Source organism: Prinia subflava, chromosome 11 (assembly GCF_021018805.1).
Source record: "Prinia subflava isolate CZ2003 ecotype Zambia chromosome 11, Cam_Psub_1.2, whole genome shotgun sequence".
Classification (NCBI taxonomy): Eukaryota; Metazoa; Chordata; class Aves; order Passeriformes; family Cisticolidae; genus Prinia; species Prinia subflava.
Window position 1 is genome coordinate 23,854,432 of NC_086257.1, and position 20,106 is coordinate 23,874,537.

The 20,106-nt window shown below is 52.5% G+C and overlaps 3 protein-coding genes across 5 annotated transcripts in view; 2 read left to right on the forward strand and 1 right to left on the reverse strand.

Annotated features, from left to right (window-relative positions):
- The window catches only part of PPM1L (protein phosphatase, Mg2+/Mn2+ dependent 1L), a 65,946-nt gene extending 62,259 nt beyond the window's left edge, over positions 1–3,687 (forward strand). The window contains exons 3-4 of the mRNA XM_063408435.1: positions 794–955; positions 1,679–3,687. Coding sequence (XP_063264505.1) covers positions 794–955; positions 1,679–2,028 — 512 coding nt within the window. The 3' untranslated portion in view covers positions 2,029–3,687. The remainder of the gene's footprint in view (positions 1–793; positions 956–1,678) is intronic.
- A 135-nt stretch (positions 3,688–3,822) lies between these two features.
- Positions 3,823–14,248, reverse strand: B3GALNT1 (beta-1,3-N-acetylgalactosaminyltransferase 1 (Globoside blood group)). Of its 3 annotated transcripts, XM_063408436.1 has the most exons (4): positions 13,707–14,247; positions 12,672–12,869; positions 11,365–11,452; positions 3,823–10,735 (listed from the first exon to the last, which is right to left on the reverse strand). In XM_063408436.1, the coding sequence occupies exon 4, from the start codon at positions 10,673–10,675 to the stop codon at positions 9,689–9,691; it is 987 nt and encodes a 328-aa protein (XP_063264506.1). In that variant the 5' UTR covers positions 10,676–10,735; positions 11,365–11,452; positions 12,672–12,869; positions 13,707–14,247; the 3' UTR covers positions 3,823–9,688. The 3 variants fall into 3 exon arrangements, with proteins under 3 accessions (XP_063264506.1, XP_063264507.1, XP_063264508.1); XM_063408437.1 differs by lacking the exon at positions 11,365–11,452 and having other exon boundaries at positions 13,707–14,248; XM_063408438.1 differs by lacking the exon at positions 12,672–12,869.
- A 309-nt stretch (positions 14,249–14,557) lies between these two features.
- On the forward strand, positions 14,558–18,214 carry ARL14 (ADP ribosylation factor like GTPase 14). The gene has a single exon (XM_063408179.1). The coding sequence runs from the start codon at positions 16,447–16,449 to the stop codon at positions 17,062–17,064; it is 618 nt and encodes a 205-aa protein (XP_063264249.1). The 5' UTR covers positions 14,558–16,446; the 3' UTR covers positions 17,065–18,214.
- The last annotated feature ends 1,892 nt before the right edge of the window (positions 18,215–20,106 follow it).

The following is a 20,106-nucleotide window of genomic DNA, read 5'->3' on the forward strand; positions in this document are numbered from 1 at the left end:
TACAAATAAAATGAGTTTGTCTGGAAATAGTCAAATGCTGGCAAGATTTTTAGTGAGGTTTGAGTAAGGAAGCTTTAAAAAATGAAAGGAGGCCAAAAGTGACAGATGGGGACAAATCCTCTCCTAATCTCTAAATCCTTTAGTTTAAAAAGTGGCATTCTTGACTAGCTAAGGCTGAGGTAATTTTGTGCAAGAATATTTTCTCCCAACAAAGCTTTGCTTGCTCTTAATCCCATTTCTTTGATTTATATCTGAGGTGGTCATTGCCTGATCTGTGGCAAATTTTGGTTGTTTAAAGGCATTTTGGCATTTAATTCTGGTGTGCCAGGGAATTCCAGCCTGCTGGGAGGTTTGGAGGTGCTTTTGTCCTGTGGGAAATGTTGGTTTTTTTTCCCTTAATGGATGGCCCTTCTTCCCCAGGAGTCCTGGAGAAATTCAGTTTCATTATTGCACAACAAAAATAAAGAGATGGAATTCATTTTTCCCTGCTGTCAAGCAGTCCTGGGAAATTTTATTTATGGATTCCTAGGGATTGCATCCAGAGCCAGGTGTCAGCCCCAAAATGGGAATTTTTAATCTGATTCTTGCTGGGGTGCTGCTGGTTTTGGGTGAGGGGGGCAGGAAGGGGAAGGAGATGGGAAGTGGGGAATTTTCCTCCCGTTCCTGCCGGCGCTCTGAGCATCACAGCGTCCCAAACCCTGGGATTCAGGACAGGGGGAGCCTCTCCCTGCCGAGCAGGGACATCTCCTCACACCCCGGGGTTTCTCTGTGCCTGCCCCGTGCTGTCCTGCAGGCACCACGTGTCTGATCGCGCTGCTCTCCGACAAGGAGCTGACCGTGGCCAACGTGGGCGACTCGCGCGGCGTCCTGTGCGACAAGGACGGCAACGCCATCCCCCTGTCCCACGACCACAAACCCTACCAGCTCAAGGAGAGGAAGAGGATCAAGAGGGCCGGTGAGTTGCTGGGAGGTTCCCTCCTGTGAGCAGCCGACATTTCCCACGTGAGAGGGTGGGGAGTGCCCGGCGGAGGCGCGGCAGATCAAATCTCCCGTTTTCCACCCAAAATTCCTGAGGGATGTCACCGAGAGAGAGAAGAGCCATTCCTGGGGAGAGCAGAGCCATTCCTGGGGAAGGCAGAGCCATTCCTGGGGAGAGCAGAGCCATTCCTGGGGAAGGCAGAGCCATTCCTGGGGAAGGCAGAGCCATTCCTGGGGGAGAGCAGAGCCACTCCTGGGGAAGGCAGAGCCATTCCTGGGGAGAGCAGAGCCATTCCTGGGGAGAGCAGAGCCATTCCTGGGGAGAGCAGAGCCATTCCTGGGGAAGGCAGAGCCATTCCTGGGGAGAGCAGAGCCATTCCTGGGGAGAGCAGAGCCACTCCTGGGGAAGGCAGAGCCACTCCTGGGGAAGGCAGAGCCATTCCTGGGGAGAGCAGAGCCATTCCTGGGGAGAGCAGAGCCACTCCTGGGGAAGGCAGAGCCATTCCTGGTGCAAAGGGAGCCACCTCTGATTCAGGAGTTGTTGCAATCCAGCTCTTCCCTGCAGCGCTCCGGGATCTCCCCGAGGCCCCTCCCTCGTTCTGAGCTCTGTAACCCCTCGGGCTGAGTGTGTGGGGGCTCTGGGGGGAGCAGAGAGCTGCCTGCACGTTCCCAAGAGCCGCTGTTTGCCCTCTGTCCCCAGGCGGGTTCATCAGCTTCAACGGCTCGTGGCGCGTGCAGGGCATCCTGGCCATGTCGCGCTCGCTGGGCGATTACCCCCTGAAGAACCTGAACGTGGTGATCCCTGACCCCGACATCCTGAGCTTTGACCTGGACAAACTGCAGCCAGAGTTCATGATCCTGGCCTCGGACGGGCTGTGGGACGCCTTCAGCAACGAGGAGGCCGTGCGGTTCATCAAGGAGCGCCTGGACGAGCCGCACTTCGGCGCCAAGAGCATCGTGCTGCAGTCCTTCTACAGGGGCTGCCCCGACAACATCACGGTGATGGTGGTGAAGTTCAGGAATAGCAGCAAAGCGGAGGAGCAGCAGTGAGGGAGCCCCCGGCCCGCCCGGGACTCGGGATGTTGGGCCCGTGGCTCTGGAAGCGCCGTGCGGGCTCTCCCGGGAGGAGCGGCTCCCTCGGGGCTCTGTCCTCGGCTTGACAGAAGGAGCAATACAACAAATCCATGCTGAGCAACAAGAATCCGGTTTGTCCCCGTGTCCCCGCCTCCTGTGCCCTCGCTGCTCCCCAGGAACCGACTGGAAGCTCCCATTTCTCACTTTTCTTTACGATTCCCGTGCGGATTTTGGGGTTGATCCCTCCCCTCTCGTGTGCCGGCCCGAGGCTGGCTGGGGGCACGGCAGGGCCAGGCCAGGGCTGCTGCTTTTCCCTCCTGGGTGTCCCTGCCCAGAGGCTGCTCTCGTGTTCCCTGTGAGCTGCAGGGATCAGGGTGGACGGGAGGAGGGTTTGTGACTGAAGGAGGAAGAGGAGCCGACTCTCAGCCTGCTGCCACTGCTGGCTCTCGCTTTGTTTCACCTCTGCCCAGAACAAACCCCTGCCAAGCATGTGAGTAGGTAGAGCTCCTGAATGACCACGTTTATTCAGGCTGTGCATTACTCTAGAGCAGTTCTTCTAGGCCATATTGTATCCAAACCAACCAACGGTGAACTTCAGCAGAACCTGGGAGTTGTGGAGCTCCTGGGTGGGAGCGGAGCTCAGCTGTGAGGGCAGAACGTCCGTCCTTCCCCGAGCAGCACCCTGACCTTATTTCTGTGGCACGGACTGGGAAAGTGATGTGAGAGAAAATGGGATTTCACTGGTGACTGTTGGGAACCTGATCCAAGCTACCTAGCTGGAAGCCAAGCCTGTGCAGGACTTCCTTGTGCCACTGCAGATGGATTTGTGGTGTTAATCCCGGGCCAGACCCCTCTGGAACCAGTCTTGGGATGACATGCAAATGCCAGGCAGCATCAATGCACTGTAGAGATGAAAGGTTGTGTTAAATCTAGGTTTAAAAAGTCTCTTTAGATCTAACTTTCAGTATTTAATTGTATTTTGGGATCTGTGACTGCTGTAGGTTGGAATGAGGCCAGTTTGAGTTTGCTGCACCTCTGCTGCCAGCTGTGTCAGGGCAGAGGGGCAGGGCAGGCAGGATTTGGGATGGTTTGTTTCTTACCCTGCCTTACAGAAGTCCTTGGGATTTCCCCCAGAACGTGGTCCTGGACAATCTGCTGGAGTCTCCAGGGAGCTGGAGGCTGCCCGTGTGTGGGTCTGGAGGTGGGTCAGGGGTGGGATGGATTACCTGGCATTGCCTGATCCTTGGGGAAGTCCAATATTCCTCATTTCCCAGCTGCCTGGCACCCACTGCCCCCTGCAGGGCTTTGGGGTGAGGCTGAGCTGTGCTGGGGAGGTGCTGACAGGGTCGGGATCTCTCAAGGCAAAAATCAAAGAGCACAAATTTCTGCTCCAGAAGGAATCCCCATCTTTGTCTTTCTGGTTTTGTCCCTAGGTCACACTCCCCCAACAAACTTCCCCCCTTTAATTGGTGTGGGGATAATCTCAGCCCTTAATTGGCTCTGATGGTATTTCCAGTGCTGTGCAAAATGTGTCAGGACCCCTCTGCTCATCCCGAACTCCGGGGAGAGCCCTGAGGAGTGTCCAGCAGGCTCTGGAGCAGCTGCACTGCTCCTCCCCGAGGGTGGGAGGCTCCTGGCGTTGGAACCCCTGCACTCCGTGGGCCACAAGTCCTGTTCAGCTACCAGGAGATTAACAGAGCTCTGCAGTTATTCCAGTGGGAAGAGGTGAGGTCAGGGTGCTGGGAAATGCAGCCCGTGGGTGCTGGTTCCCTGGGAATGCTGGATGCTGGGCCAGGAATGCAGAGCTGCTCCAGGCACAGTCTGTGGAGTTTGCCTTCCCTGCCTCCTCCTCTGCAGATGTTCCCGTTGTGCCTTTCCTTTGGAGGCCACAGCTGCCCCGGGAAAAGGGGAATTCCAGCCAGCAGCCCTAAAGGAGAGGGATGTTTGTGTCCAGAGGCATCCCCACAAACCATCCCAGGCACTGCTGCAGAAGCTGGAATGATGGAAGGTTCCCAGAAAAACAGGACAGGTGACAGCGCTGGGATGGGAGCTGCTGGCTGCACGGAGCATCCCAGGGCCAGTGAGCATTCCTGAGGGATCCACGGCCTCTGGAGCACAGCTGGCTGCTCCTCCAGCACTGGGACAGGCAGGGAAACGCGCTGGCAGGAATTCCCAGCCAGGAGGGAGCTCTGGGAGAGCAGCTCACGCTGGGAGTGAGCCACGCTCACAGGTTCAGGCAAACACAGCAGGTTTGTGGCTTGCCTGGATCGTTCCAGGATCATTCCCTGGCACTCCAGCCCCTCCAGGCAGCTCCCACAGCCTCCCAGGGGCTGCAGCTGCAGCAAGAACTGCTTCAGCACCTGCAGTTTCCTCTGCCCCCTCCCTGGCAGCGCTGTCCTGGCCAAAGCCATCCATGCCAATGATCTCTGCTCAGCCCGGGGATTTTTGCTTTGATGACTTTAAAAAAGGAGCTTCAGCTGCTTCAGGCTTGAAGAGGAAGGACTGATGGAGGTGAGAGGCTCCCACAGCCGCGTGCAGTGCCTACCTGTGCTCCCAGCTGGAAGGTTTGGAAGTTCCTCCTCCAAACCGAGGCCTTTCCAGCTTCCAACCGCGCTGATTCGTGCCAAACTCTGTCGTGACACAGCTGGAGGCTGACAGGATGAATTCCTTGTACATAATTGCTTATGCAAGCTGATCAATCCAGGGTTCTCCCACTGCCTTAACGCTCCATCCATCCTCCATCCGGGCAGGGCTGCCCGGTGCCGTGGGCAGGAATTCCCGTGGGCAGCAATTCCCGTGGGCAGGGATGTCCCGTGGGCAGGAATTCCCGTGGGCAGCAATTCCTGTGGGCAGGAGTGTCCTGTGGGCAGAGATGTCCTGTGGGCAGGAATTCCCGTGGGCAGCAATTCCTGTGGGCAGGAGTGTCCTGTGGGCAGGGATGTCCTGTGGGCAGGAATTCCCGTAGGCAGGAGTGTCCTGTGGGCAGGAATTCCCGTGGGCAGGGATGTCCCGTGGGCAGGAATGTCCCGTGGGCAGGAATGTCCTGTGGGCAGGAACATCCCGTGGGCAGGGATGTCCCGCTGGCTGGGGCAGAAGGGCTCGGGCTGTGCTCTCTCCCGGCCCAGGGAGCTGCCCCGGGCACGGCTGGCAGCTCCTCCTGCCTGCTCCTCCCGGGAGTTTGGTGGCTGGGTCCCCTTGGGGACATCCCGAGCCTCGGGGCACCGCTCTGCCCAAGAGCGTCCCCCTCCCGATGGCCCGAGGTGACAGGAGGGAGCTGGCTCGGGAATTCCGGCTGATCCCGGGGGTATCCCAGCTCCCGGCTCACTCACCCGGGATGTTTCCCGATTCTTCAACCGGGAGCTCACCCAGGCTCATCCAGGAATTCCTGGGGACAGCCCCTGGTGGCACCGCGGCTCCTTCTCCCGGCCCGAGCCTGCCCCGACATCCCCACAAATCCCCCGGCACCAGGATTCCAGCTGCCACTGCTGCTGTTCTCGCAGGGCTCATCCATCTCCAGAGGCGAAATCAAAATTATTGTGAGGATTTTAGAGTCCAGAAGTCAGAATTAAAGCGCTGCAGCAGCTTGAGCAGTGTTGGCTGCAGAAACAGCAATGCCACAGCCTAAATAAAAGGGAAAAAAAGGGAATTTTGTGTCTCAGGATACGGGACAGCCCTGCTTTAAATAATGTGGATTTACTGCTAATGTAGCTGATACTTGTTTTACACAGAGAAGCATTTAATGATTATACTACAGACAAAAACCCTCACCAGCCTTTTGTCTCCCAAAGTAGGATTTTAGGCCTCTGGACAAAATTCCAAGTGAGAATGTTCTGCTGGAATTCAGCCACTGCAGAGCCCAGAGCTGCTGCCCCTTGTGCCCGATGTATTCATCAATGGCCTTGCTAAAACTCACAAAGATCTGCACAGTCAATAATGAGCTGAAGTTTCTTTTGTTCTTACAGTGCTGACTGCACAAGGCTTAGGGGAGCAGGTGGATAAATACGGATTTTCCTGAGGTAACTTAAAATTCCAGGGATCAGCTGTGGCCAGCTCTGGAGGATAATCTGGGTGCTCTGGAAAGCAAAACCCAGTGGGTGCTGCTGAAACCTTTCCTGAACCACAAACTGAGGTTTGAGGGCAATTCCTGAGGGAAAAATTCCCAGATGTGATGGATTGGAGCAGCTCCTGTGTCTGCTCTGCTCAGTCCTGAGGAAGTTGGAATGTGGTGGTTCTTAAGGTTCCTTCCAACCCAAACCAGTCTGGGATGACTCTGGGAATTATCTGAGCAATAGGGAACTAAAGCACTTTTTTTCCAAGCATTTTTAGTGGCCAGTTCTGCATTTTTTGAAGCCTGTGGAGTTGCATCCATGGACGCAGGCAGCCTCTCCATTTTCCATGCCCTGACACCGATCATCCGTAAATGTGAGGCAAAATTTAGGCAAATATCCCAAACATCCAATTCCACTGACCACAGGGAATGCTGCCCCTTCATCTCCTGTGTGATTTATTGGGAATTTGTTTGTTCCAGGATGCACACAAAGCATTGCAGCATTTTCACTCCTTTGAAATAACATCCAGACTGGGAATTTCACCTCAGAACCCACTTTTGCTCCCCACCCAGCAGCAACTTCCAAACATCTTTGCCCAATTTATTATTAATATTATTATTATTATTATTATTATTATTATTATTATTATTATTATTATTATTAGGCTTTTCAGGTCAGAAAACCCCACTGTTTTCCTATCAAAATCACAAATATTTGCAATTCTGATTTAATACAGCTGCACGACAAAAAAAGCCCCTCAGAATTTGGGAAACCTTTAGCCTGTGTTTTGCACTTTGTTTTTAGTACAATATTCTAGGCAGATGCAATAAAATTTGGGCCCCTCCCACTTCAAAGCCCAGATTATTTCATACTTTTAAGGTTTTTCACCTTTTGCCAGGCTGGTCACATGGAAAACTTCCCTAAGAATGGTTTGAGCAGAAACAGGAGCTCAGCGAGGAATTTTACAGGCTTTTAAGCAATAATAAAGTCAGGATCAAACACAAGCCAGATTTGGAGATGAGGTTTCTTCTGGAAAAGCAGGGGCAGGATGGATGTTGGATGTTTGTCCAGTGCTGCTGGCACTGTAAATGACAATTCATTTCAGGTGGCACAAAGAGATCACTGTGTGTCAGCCTAAGCCTTGGAACCTGTGAGCAGTGTCAGCCTTGGGGGCACAAAAACCCCAAATTCCTGCAGGTGACAGGAGAATTTGTGGCCATCCTCACCTCCCCAGGACTCCCATCCCTCCCTTCCCACAGGCACTCTCTGCTTTATCCATTTTCTGAAGGCAGCAGAGTCATCATTACCTTTTTTTTTTTTTTATAAAGCAATACAAGCTGTGCTATGGTATCAGTGTTCTTGTGGTAAATAATTTATTTCTAAGCATTTCACATGGCAGGCAGGCAGAAAGGCAGAGGAGTTTGGGGTTTAAGATGTGCAAACAATCCCAGAACAAGGCAGTTCTCCCAGGAGCTGCTCAGAGAACAATCAAATCCCAGCTCCTAAACCACGGCACTGCTGGAATTTCACCTGGATCCAGGAACACACGACCGTCATTCCCTCAGTTATGCAATACTGTATCCTCCAAAAAAAAAAAATTAAAAAAAAAAGGCCTTTATTTTTTAAAAGCTTTGACCTCACCATCAGAACACTGACATGTGAGATCCCTGTCTGGAGAGTGTTGTCCCCAAGACCTTTTCATCCCTAAAAGCCACAAGCCCATGCTCCAACCCCAGCGCAGAGCCAGCCCTGCCCTGCAGCCCGGCTGGAGCCCCAGTCCTGCCCTGCAGCCCGGCTGGAGCCCCCGAGAGCCCCAGCCCTGCCCTGCAGCCCGGCTGGAGCCCCTGAGAGCCCCAGCCCTGCCCTGCAGCCCGGCTGGGGGCACTGAGAGCCCCAGCCCTGCCCTGCAGCCCGGCTGGAGCCCCTGAGAGCCCCAGCCCTGCCCTGCAGCCCGGCTGGGGGCACTGAGAGCCCCAGCCCTGCCCTGCAGCCCGGCTGGGGACCCTGAGAGCCCCAGCCCTGCCCTGCAGCCCGGCTGGGGGCACTGAGAGCCCCAGCCCTGCCCTGCAGCCCGGCTGGGGGCACTGAGAGCCCCAGCCCTGCCCTGCAGCCCGGCTGGAGCCCCTGAGAGCCCCAGCCCTGCCCTGCAGCCCGGCTGGGGGCACTGAGAGCCCCAGCCCTGCCCTGCAGCCCGGCTGGGGACCCTGAGAGCCCCAGCCCTGCCCTGCAGCCCGGCTGGGGGCACTGAGAGCCCCAGCCCTGCCCTGCAGCCCGGCTGGAGCCCCCGAGAGCCCCAGCCCTGCCCTGCAGCCCGGCTGGAGCCCCCGAGAGCCCCAGCCCTGCCCTGCAGCCCGGCTGGAGCCCCCGAGAGCCCCAGCCCTGCCCTGCAGCCCGGCTGGGGGCACTGAGAGCCCCAGCCCTGCCCTGCAGCCCGGCTGGAGCCCCAGCCCTGCCCTGCAGCCCGGCTGGAGCCCCTGAGAGCCCCAGCCCTGCCCTGCAGCCCGGCTGGAGCCCCTGAGAGCCCCAGCTCTGCCCTGCAGGGGTGGCAGCCCCTGGGCGTTGTCTCTGAGAGACAGAGGGGCTGTGGGGCTGTGCCAGCCCGGGGAGAAGCCCTGGGAGCGCGGCCAGGACGGCTCCGGAGTCTCTCCCCCGTGTCGTGGATGTGTCCAGGTGAATTCTGTTCATGCAGTTGCAGACTCTGTATCGTTGTCCATTAGAAGTGTAAACTACTGAAAACTGGGCCTTGCTGGTATGAATAAAGTGATTAAAACCCGGTCTTTACACACAGGGTAGAGTTGGTTTTCTTTAAAGTATCAACGGGGGAATTTCTTCCTTTTCCCATTTTAAAATTGCAACAAAAAAAACCCATTTAGCAACAAGAGGTAAATCACAACAGGAATGATTCTTCATCTTCCCCACAGGGTTCCAAAACTCCTGGGATGCATCACACACACACACAGGGGTGAGGGAATTGATGAGCCCAATATTTTTGGGGTGTCCAAATTGCTCGTGAGCTCCACGTGATCTCTCTGGGAACACCAGCAGAGACACCAAGGCCACTGCAGTCAGTGTGGACACACAAAGTGCACCCCATTCCCTGCACTTCTCACCAGCTCCTGCAGATCCCACAGGATCCCCAGGCTGTTGTGGAAGCCTTGTGGAGGTGACACATTTAAATACCAAGGTGTGACACTCTCTGGAGGGTTCCACAGGAAAAATAGGTTAGGTTGAGTTGGGTTAAATTTCATGCTGGGCAGAGAACAAATAATGGAGAGTGGCAACAAAACAATAAAAACAATCCAGGCAGGAATTTGGGAAGCATCCTCAGAGCTGCTTTCTTGGCATGAATATTTTTCCTCGTTGGCATTTTGTACATTCCAGAAGATTCCCGGGGGAAATCCCAGGGTTATTCCGAGCACGTGGAAAGGCAGCAGGGGCAGATGGGACAGAGCATTCCAGGATACCCTCTGGGTGTGGGATGCACACATGGAAAAGTCCTTTGTGAAACCTGTTTTTACTGGAATGCCCTAGAGCACCCAGGGTCATCTCCAGAGGCCACTCTTACACCAAACTGAGGTTTCTCAAAATCAAAGGCAAGGTTTTGAAGTGTCAGATGACAAATCCTGCCAAAACTGCACCAGCTCACTTGATGTAAGGCCATGAACTGCAATCAGCTGTCTGTACTTACAGACATCAAAGTCGATTTTATCGATAAGGAATTGTTCTGCATCCTCTGGAATGGTGACGTTGACTTTGAGTATATTTAAGCAAATCCCCACATAAGCATCCTCAAATTTCAGCGGTCTGACGTGGCCCATCAGCTCGTAGGTCCTCAGGGCCAGTTTTCCATCCAGAATGTATCCCAGCCCGCTGCAGTAGGGAGGAAACACCTTGAAGGGATATTCCTCGTAGGAGATGAATCTTTTTCTGTCCAAGCCCCTGTAGGCGAAGTTATTGATGAGGGGATAGCCAGTGAAAAGGTTCTCTGAGGAGTTCAGCTGCAGCAGGAACTTCACCAGGTTGGGAGTGTTGATGAAGACATCGGCGTCGGCCTTCATGAAGAACCTGGCGTTGGAGCAGAACTCGGAGAACCACTGGAAGGCCATGATGGTCTTGAGGGTGAGGTTGTCGTAGGTGTCCATGAAATCCTGGCGGATGATGTCCCCGTAGAGAACGCTCTCATCCTCCACCGACAGCGCCGCCGCCGTGTCCTCCCTGTGCGCGTCCCGCCCCAGCAGGAACAGGGTCAGGATGCGCTGGCCCCACCAGGAATCCCGGGAGCCCCAGGTGATCCTGATGGCCTGCCTGGCCTGCACGTCCCTGGGCCTGGAAGCCACCAGGATGACCAGGAAGGGGCGGGTGTGGGCGCAGGCGGCGCGCTCGCGCAGCGTGAACGGGCGCTGCTGCCGGAACACAGGCTCGTACTCGTAGAAGTAGAGCAGGTTCACGTTGTCCAGGCCGGCGTTGGAGGAGAGGGTGATGTACCACATGCTGACCACGGAGAACACCAGCAGCAACAGGAAGAGCCATTTCAAGGGTCTCACGTACAAGGCGCTGACCGGACCCGGTGTCATGGCCGGGACCTGCTGGTGCCCCTCAGAATCTGTTCCACCAATCCTGGAGCATCATCCTTGCTGAAAAAGAAAGGGGAAAGGGGCGTTCAGGGTGTTGCTGGTCAAACATTGCCTTTTCCCTGTGCTGGCTGGAGTGCCAGCTGGAATTGTGCCGAGGTCTCAGCCAATCCAAGCATTCCCGATGCAGCTGTCCCGCCCCTCATGCCAGGGATGGCAGCAGGACACGGAGCCACTGCCCAGCAGGGTCTGCAGGGTCTGCAGGGTTTGCAGAGCAGGGTCTGCAGGGTCTGCAGGGTTTGCAGGGTCTGCAGGGTTTGCAGAGCAGGGTCTGCAGGGTCTGCAGGGTTTGCAGGGTCTGCAGGGTCTGCAGGGTCTGCGGGGTCTGCAGGGTCTGCAGGGTCTGCAGGGTCTGCAGGGTCTGCAGGGTTTGCAGGGTTTGCGGGGTCTGCAGGGTCTGCAGGGTCTGCAGGGTCTGCAGGGTTTGCAGAGCAGGGTCTGCAGGGTCTGCAGGGTTTGCAGGGTCTGCAGGGTCTGCAGGGTTTGCAGGGTTTGCAGGGTCTGCAGGGTCTGCAGGGTTTGCAGGGTTTGCAGAGCAGGGTTGGCACTGACAGCTCGTGGCTTCCACCCTGGCAATGCCCCCTGCACGGAGCTGATCCCACCCAGGACCCTGCCCCAGGGCTCTGACTCACCTCAAGGACAGGACACCGTGCACAAAGCACAAAACCCAACGAAGGCTCCAGGAAATGGGGGCTCAGAGGCCTCAGAATTTTGGTGTTTCTGAGAAAGACAGGAAGTGTGACTGATTTGCATGAGCTGGAGCACATGGGACAAGGAAGCAGAAGTGCGAGCAAATATTTCATTTTCATTCAAGGCTCGAGCAGCTGCAAGTTCTCAGAGGGAAAAGGGAAGGTGAAACTCAACTTCCTTAAATCAAGCGATGTGCTGAAGCCACTTTTGACCAAAATCATGACCATTTTTACCATTAGCCAGGTAAATTTTGGATGTGAGGCACACAAATCCACAGCAGGTCCTTCCAAACCCCTCTGGAATCCGTGCTGAAGCCACTGTTCCAATGTGAGGATAAGAAATTCCAGTGGATAAATCCTCACAAAACTCAGTTTAAAACCAGACCCCCAGGCCTCCAGTGTTTGCTTTCACTGTATTTCCTTAAAATCTCTATCATATCTTTTAGACATCTTTAAGGCAAAAGAATTCCAGTGCCTAACTGTGGGAATTCCAAATGGTTTCTGATGTTTGCAGTAATAATATTTATCCTGCACGAGCACACACAAAGACCTAGTCAGGATGATTGAAGGTTTGATTTCACAGCACAATTAATTACTCCTCATCTTTAAAAATATCACCACAGGGCTCATAAATGTTTTATATTTGACAAATAAATCCAACCCCCAGAATAGCACTCTGGAATCCAGGGGAATTTGATTTTCCAGAGCCCACCTGCCTCATGTTTCTGTGTAGGATCTGATTTAAATTAATCATCCTTTAAAGGAAGCATTTGGAGAACATTTCACCAACAATGGCCTTAAAATGGATTCAAGCAATTTTATATAAAGCATTTAAATAGAATTTTGAACCGATTCCTCTCAAAATCACTAATTAACTAATAGGAATCTTCTCTTTTTATGCATCAACCTGACTTTCAGTGGACAGTAGGAAAATAGGTACTGGAAGGAAATAACCTGAGTTATGTATCAGTGCTTATTATTTGATTTTAGATCAGTAACATTTATTTTGATGATCGACTTTAAAGCGTATCAGTGAAAACTGATCAGTTTGATCAGTTCTTGACTGTCTAATGGAAAAAACATTATAAATGCTTTGATTCTTTAGAGGAAGAAAAGCCTGATTTCATGACACTGTGAACAGTAACATTGGAGACAAATCCGGATCTGCTACATAAGGAGAAATCTGGCAAAATAAACATCGATTCAGGCCCTTCAGGAAATCCCAGCCACACAGGGAAACAAATCCCCACCTTCTCCTATTTGAAGTGCTTAAAGCAAAGTGAGGAAGTTGAGGCAGCGAGGTCTGAGCGTTTCTGCTCAGTCACGGTGCAGGTGCTGCTTTTCCAGCTCCTCCTCCACTTCCAGACTTTCTGCCGGCAGTTTTTCCCTTCCAGTTGTGGACAGCAGCTCCTTCCAGGGCATGACTTTCATTTTTGTCCAAGCTGAGACTGTGCCAACAGATAAAACTGGTGAACTTTGAAATAAATGGGAGGCAATGCAAGGCTCAGAATGCTCCCCAGGGGTTTAGATCCATCTCCCACACAGGTTGGGGGCTGTGGAGTGTGGAAAGGGTGGGAAATTCTCATATGCATTAAAGATTACTAATTATAATAACCAGTAGTCCAAGATAATGATTCTAAAATATCATAATAATAGGTGTATAGGAAAATAAATCCTTTGTAAGGCTACCAGTGGAAGTAATTTGGAAATATATTATTTAAAGCTGGCTTTGAGGGCGGCTAGGACAGGTCCTGGAGCAGCCTCCTCTGAGAGAGGTGTCCCTGCACATGAGATAATATTTAATGTCCTTCCAAAGGACAATATTTAACATCCTTCCAGCCCAAACCGGCCCCTGATTCGGCGTTTTCCATCTTAAAACCAATCGAAACTAGAGGCGATTCTGCAACATCCTGGGCTGCGATGCTGTAACACAACAAAACTTTAAGGTTTTTATTTAAAGGACCTCTACCAGCGACTCGCTCTCCCTGGAGCCTGCCAAGCCATCCCTGCTCCCTGCCAGGCGCCTTTCCCAGCGCGGGGGTGAACTGGGAGGTCCCAGGCGAGCAGGAAGGGACAGATGGCTGCGAGGGGATTGTGCCTCCCTCTGCCCAAGCCGGGGACCCGCTCCGGGCCATTTCTCGTGGTTCTGTTCGGATCCCGCAGCGCTCGGGGCTGGCTCGCAGCGCGCTCCCCCCGCACCATCTCCCTCCCTGGGGTGCCCCAGGGCCACGTCCGCGCTCTCCATTCCCCGTGCCCATCCCCATCGCATTCCCCGTCCCCGTTACCGTGTCCAGGGCCGGCCGCAGCGGGAAGGAGCCGCCTCCCTTCCGCCTCTCGGAGCACCCGCGGCGAGCGGGCCCCGCTCCTCCGCCCTCCCGGCGGCCGCTCCGGGGCTCCCCTCCGGCAGCGGGCAGAGCAAAGGCCGGGCACAGCCCGCGGAACCTCCTCCCCTTCCTGCCCGGCCGCTGCCAGTGCCCCCAGAGAGCGCTCGCTGCCGGATTAGTGCATCCATCACACCTCGGGGCTTAATCCAGCGCAGGAATACCGTGGTGCACAGCTTGGCAGCGTGCGGGGTTTGGGGTGAGCTGCTCGGTGTACGAGGGGGTCACGGTGCAGAGCTGGGGCTCGGATCGGTCGGTGCTGAATGAGCTCTGCCGGGCTCTGGTTCTGCAGAAAGGCTGAGCTGAAAGGCGAACTGGACCCGCACGGGCCGGTCACAGCCTGGCACAGCAAACACAGCCCCGGCTCCGTCCGTGCCAGCTCGGGGCAGCGAGGGCTCAGAGCACACGGCAGCTGAGCAGCCTGCGCTGCCCTGATCCCGGAGCAGCGAGGGGAACCCCCCGGGAGAGGATCCGGGAATCCTCCCCGGGAGAGGATCTGGGAATCCTCACCGGGAGCGGATCCGGGAATCCTCACCGGGAGCGGATCCGGGAATCCTCACCGGGAGCGGATCCGGGAATCCTCACCGGGAGAGGATCTGGGAATCCTCACCGGGAGCGGATCCGGGAATCCTCACCGGGAGCGGATCCAGGGATCCTTACTGGGAGCAGCCCTGGGAATCCTCACCGGGAGAGGATCTGGGAATCCTCATCGGGAGCGGATCTGGGAATCCTCACTGGGAGCAGAGCCGGGAATCCTCATCGGGAGTGGATCTGGGAATCCTCATCGGGAGCGGATCTGGGAATCCTCACCGGGAGCGGATCTGGGAATCCTCACTGGGAGCAGATCTGGCAATCCTCACTGCAAGCAGCCATGGGAATCTTCACTGGGAGCAGCTCCGGGAATCCTGACTGGAAGCAGCCCTGGGAATCCTCACTGGGAGCAGCTCTGGATCCCAAGATCTGGCTCTGGACTCTGGCACAGCCAGAAACCTGCAGAGGCCCACACGAATTACCTTGTAAAATGCCAGGCTCCACTGGATCCCTGCTTTGAAGTGACAGCTGATGGAGGAAATAACAGCTGTGGTCAGAAACACCCGCTACAAATGGAGCACACACAGAGCAGAGAACTGTGAGTGACCTTCAACTCACAGCTGGGGACAGACCATCCATCCCTGCCTTCCTCAAGAAATCCACATTTTATTGGGACTGCATCAGGGAGTTCAGATCCCTTTGACATGTTAACCCTGTGTTTTGCACTTTGCTGCCCCCCCATGCTGCAATTCATTCATGCCCATTTATTTACAAAGGAATGCAAACACTTTCTTCCCTGGTTTAACACATCCTGACCTGCTCCTGAAAAATCCCTCCCCATAATCCATCCGTGTTATTAACTGTGAAAAACCTACAGCAGCGGGCGCGTCACTGTCACCTCCTGTTGCCCCCAATTAGCCCAGTCTAACCCTTTTAGCCTCAAGAGAAACCAGATTATAACTTGTCTGTCAGGGCTGAGGTGGATTTTACGCAACCAATGCCGTAATTATCGAAGTGATTGCTCTATCAGTCAGCAGCTCGTTTGACCACAAGGCCTTTGCATCTTTTTGCTGATTCTGGACTTTCTGAAGCAAAGAGAAATGGTTTCCTGGGTGTAAGGGCAACTCCCGCAGTGCTCAGGATGTGTCAGAGCAGCCCAGAGTGCCGCCACTATCAGGAGAATGAACAGTCAATAGGAATTCATTAATAGCTGACTAAATTTTCTGTCTCCTCTTGTTTTATCCTACTACTTGGAATGGTGGCCAAAAAAAAAATTATCAGGACTCGGTTATTTCTTCGCTTCTTGATCCTTTCCTGAAGGGAATCTTCATTGGGCAACCACAAAGTAGAGCGAAATAAAGGTGACAGGAATTTTTAATTGAGGCAGCGGGATCTCAGTGATGACCAGAGCATAAGGTCTGTATTTAGTCTCCACCTTGCAGGGTGCAGTTAAACTCATTCACCAACAATCTAAACAAACCCTCTGAGTTTACAGCCCTGGCAGGAGGAGTCACTGAGGCAGCTGCTTGAGCAGAGCCCAGTTTTAGTGGAGTTGTCTTAGGGCTTGACTGAGTCCATGGGTTGGAACTCACATTAGAGACCACCTAAGATCAGATAAGATCTGATGTGGGAGATGAGATGCCCCGAGAAATCAGCTACCTGGTCATTTTGTGGCTTGCTAGGTATGGACAAACCTCAAATCTTAAACCTCCCCTCCTCACTGCTTGTGTTCATATCTCATTTTTTTCCCAATGGCTGCGGAAGCTCAGGGGGATCCTCTCAGAGACAGGACTGACCGTGATCAGGGAATCCACGGATCAGGCTGCAGGTGCCAGGAACATGGCTGCTCAAACACGCTGGCAGCCTGTAACCTTTGTGCCTTTGCCATGGGGCCGTTGTTACTCATCCCAGTCCCACCCACAGGCTTGGCACGGAGCTGTGCACCTTCCGAAGCCTCCTGGCTCCTTATCGCGCCGATAAAAGCAGCGTGTGTTTGCACAGAGCCTGGACTGCTCCCTGCTCACAGCTCTTCTCCCTCACCTCAGCAGGGGGAAAGGCAGCCACACAACCTGCCCCAGGGCAGAGGGGGAATACCCCTGGAACAGAGAACTCAATGGGCCTCCAGAACGCCAAGGCCTCCTCAGGGAAGCGCACCAACATCGTGATGCTGGGGCTGGATTCCGCGGGGAAATCCACGCTGCTCTACAAGTTCAGGTATAAAGATGTTTTTCTAACAATGCCAACGATCGGCTTTAATGTGGATATGATTGAAGCAGGGAAAGATTTTACACTGACAATTTGGGATGTTGGAGGACAGAAGAAAATGAGAGAGCTCTGGAGCAATTTCCTGGAAGACACTGACGGGCTGCTGTACGTGGTGGACAGCTCTGACAAGCGGCGGCTGGACAAGTCCAGGAGGGAATTTGAGCTCATTTTAAAGAATGACTCCATAAAAAATGTCCCGGTGGTCGTGCTGGCCAACAAGCAGGACGTGCCTGGAGCTCTGAACGCCGAGGAGATCACCAGGAAGTTCAAGATGAAGAAGTACTGCAGTGACAGGAACTGGTACGTGCAGCCCTGCTGTGCCATCACGGGAGAAGGGCTGCCAGAAGCCCTGCAGAGAGTGGCCACCTTTGCCAGGCAGTACAGCAAGTCAAAGGAGACTTTCACCACCCTGAGGGAACTCAATGCCTGTCAAGGATTTCTATCATCCACTTCTGGTGACTCTTAACATATTTTGTTGGACAGATTAAATCTGGGAATGCCAGATTCCAAAGAACTTTTATACATAAAATCTTTTCAAGGATTTCTATCATCCACTTCTGGTGACTGTTCACATATTTTGTTGGACAGATTAAATCTGGGAATACTGGATCCCGAAGAACTTTTATACATAAAATCCTCTCAAGGATTTCTATCACCCACTTCTGGTGACTGTTCACATATTTTGTTGGACAGATTAAATCTGGGAATACTGGATCCTGAAGAATTTTTATACATAAATATTTATAAAGGACTTTGGCAATATTAAATTCTACTGTTATACCTGCAGATACTTGATATACCTGATAGGACATCTCATACCTGAGATAGGACTCTGTAGCCTTTTACTATTATTTTTTTATTTACTTGGGGTTATTCAAGTTGAACGATGTGAAAGGGGCAGTCAAGCACATGGAAATAAAATAGGTGAGCAGTGTTTGAGTGGCTTAAATCAAACGAAGAGTCAAATCTGTTTTTTTCAAGATGTAAACCAGCCAAGTCATTTGGTCAGCAGTGATCAAATGCTGTTTTGTAGTAGATGCTCCATGGATGTGTTTCTCAGTTGAAAACAGAGAGGGGTGAGGGCTTCAACTCTTAACTGCGTACAAGAGAATGTGGCTGTTCCTGAAACAATTCCTGCAGGGAGGTTGTGAGGAGCAGGATGAGCTCCTCAGACAGCCCCAGACAGAGCCTGGCCCCAGTGCTGTCCCCAAGGTGACGTCCCAGTGTCCCAGATATCCACGTGCTGCTCCCCTCGTTCCTGCCCTCCTTAGCAGGCTGAGATCTCTCAGGGAAAAGCTGAATCCCACTGGGTTTGTGGTGATTTCCCCGTCCTGGGCTCTAGAAAAGTCGTGGCAGGGTCCTCTTGTGCTCCCGTTTTTGTGTTTCAGGATTACACTCAGGAAGTAGGAGGGAAGTAGGAAGTTTACATTTCATTCTTACTAATAAACAGGAATATCAAGTTATAAAAGGGTGAAGCAGCAATAAAATCACCCAGACATATCCTGGTCTCATGCACGGGTTATTCAAAGACAAAAAAAATCATCAGGTGGATTTGCTGAAATAGTAAATAAAGGGAAGTTTCTTAATAGAAACTCTTATTAATACTGAGACTAATTAATTACCAGGGGCTAAATCCTGACTCATGCTGAGACTCTTGCTAAAAGCAGAGCAAATGTCTGGATTTCTCATTGCCTGTTCTGATGATTTGGGGTCAATAGAAAATATCATCCTCTGTCCCTAAAGAAATCTTTAAAAGTCATAAATGTTGGTTTTCCAAACAATTCAATGTTTAATAATGTGATATTTGATGGCAATGCATTTATAAACGTTTGCATGTGTCTGGTATAGGGTGAATTCTCTTAATCTAATCACGTGTCTCTCATAAAGCAGAATTTAATTCTGTGGCCTCAGGACTTCCTCAGGGAGAAACACTCCTGAGAGATTTAATGAGGTTGCACCAGGGTCTCTAATTAGCCAAGAAGCAAGTTCAGAAGGGAGAAATAAAGTTGTAAAATAGACCAGCTCATACAGCTAAAAATGAGAATAAGCTCTCAGTCACACAGGCCCTTCTGCAGGTTATCAAATTACACTAAATGACACATCAACTTGAAGAAATGTTTTACATTATGCTTCAGAAGAAAGGAATAAACTCAATTCTATTCACTTTATAGAATATCAAGTCTTTAAAAACTGCATTTTCTAAGAGCTTGATTTCCCAGAGAAGTGAAGGCAGGCCTGTCATATCTGCCCCAGGAGACCCCAACCTTTTGGAATCATTTTAAAAGTTTAAAATAAATATCAGTCAAGCTGGCTTGGAGGCGCAGGTTCTCAGAGGAATTAGATGCCTAAAAGTTTAATTAAAAAACTCAAACAGAGAAAAGTGACCACACGGGTGCCCCCTTTAAAGGCGAGGCTGACAGGGTACAGGGTACACGGGATATCCCCATGGAGATAAATGTCCCATCGAGCAGAGAAGGGACATCAATGCAGAGCCAGGGCTTGATGAGCTCCTTGCCCCAGGAGCTTTTCCAGCGTGCTTGGATCAGCAGAGCACTCGGGAGCCTCCTCAGGATGAGACAGGGATGGAATGCACTGCTCCAAACACCTGGAGCAAACAACACTCAGCAGATTTGGGGAGGTGTTTGGGAAGGTGCCTGGGCAGGAAGGTGCAGAGGAAGGGAATTGTGGCTCAGCTCTGAGCTCACCCCAGGGCGCTGTGTGCTCCCCAGGGAAGGCTGGGAATTGTTGGATATCTGATTCCATCGCTTGTTCCATGGTGAAATCAATGCCCAGGGAGTCCCAAAGGTGTTTTCCAGCTCCATCCCACTTGGAGAGTTCGAATTGCTTGGCTGAACACCATGAGCAGAATTGTCTTGGTGTTTCAGGAATTCTACCGGTGCTAAAATCTAACCCACAGCATTGGGATCATTTATTCCTGGATAAGTTTGGCTTCTTTTATTATTTAGAATTTTTACAGATTACTCACTAAAACACTTTTAGGATTTTTGAAGGTTTGGGGATGCTTTGAGATGGTGAGAAATCAGAATCTGAAGAGCCCTGAGGCAGTGGAGAAGTCTGAGAGCTGAAAGCTTTCCATGGGATGCAAGGCCTTGAAGGGTTGGGGTCAGATGTTGATTTTGCTTCAAATCTGGGAATTTTTTCCATCAGCTCACGCTGCTGTTTTGCATGTTTTAATTGCTGCATTCTGGCAGTCTTGTGCAGGAGCACTGCAGGTGCTTTGTGGCTGAAGGGCTCAAATCCTTCAGTGTCTGCTCATGTTCCTTAAAGAGTTTGCTGTCCCTGTTCCTTTGTGCTGACAAAAGAGTGAACATAAAACAAGGGCAAGAAAAAAGAGAAGGATCTGAACCCCAAGGCCTGCAGGCCCCTGTGCCCTCTCAGGGAAATGTGTTTGGATGGGACCATTTAGAAGCTGACAGACCCAGAGGATGGGGAGCTGTCCTGTTGGCCATTCCTTGATAAAATCCCTGGGGTTTAAAGTCACACTGAG

Excerpts from the sequence above, each read along its gene's own strand:
- B3GALNT1 (XM_063408437.1), bottom strand. The coding sequence starts at position 10,675 with ATGACACCGGGTCCGGTCAGCGCCTTGTACGTGAGACCCTTGAAATGG.
- ARL14 (XM_063408179.1), top strand. The coding sequence starts at position 16,447 with ATGGGCCTCCAGAACGCCAAGGCCTCCTCAGGGAAGCGCACCAACATC.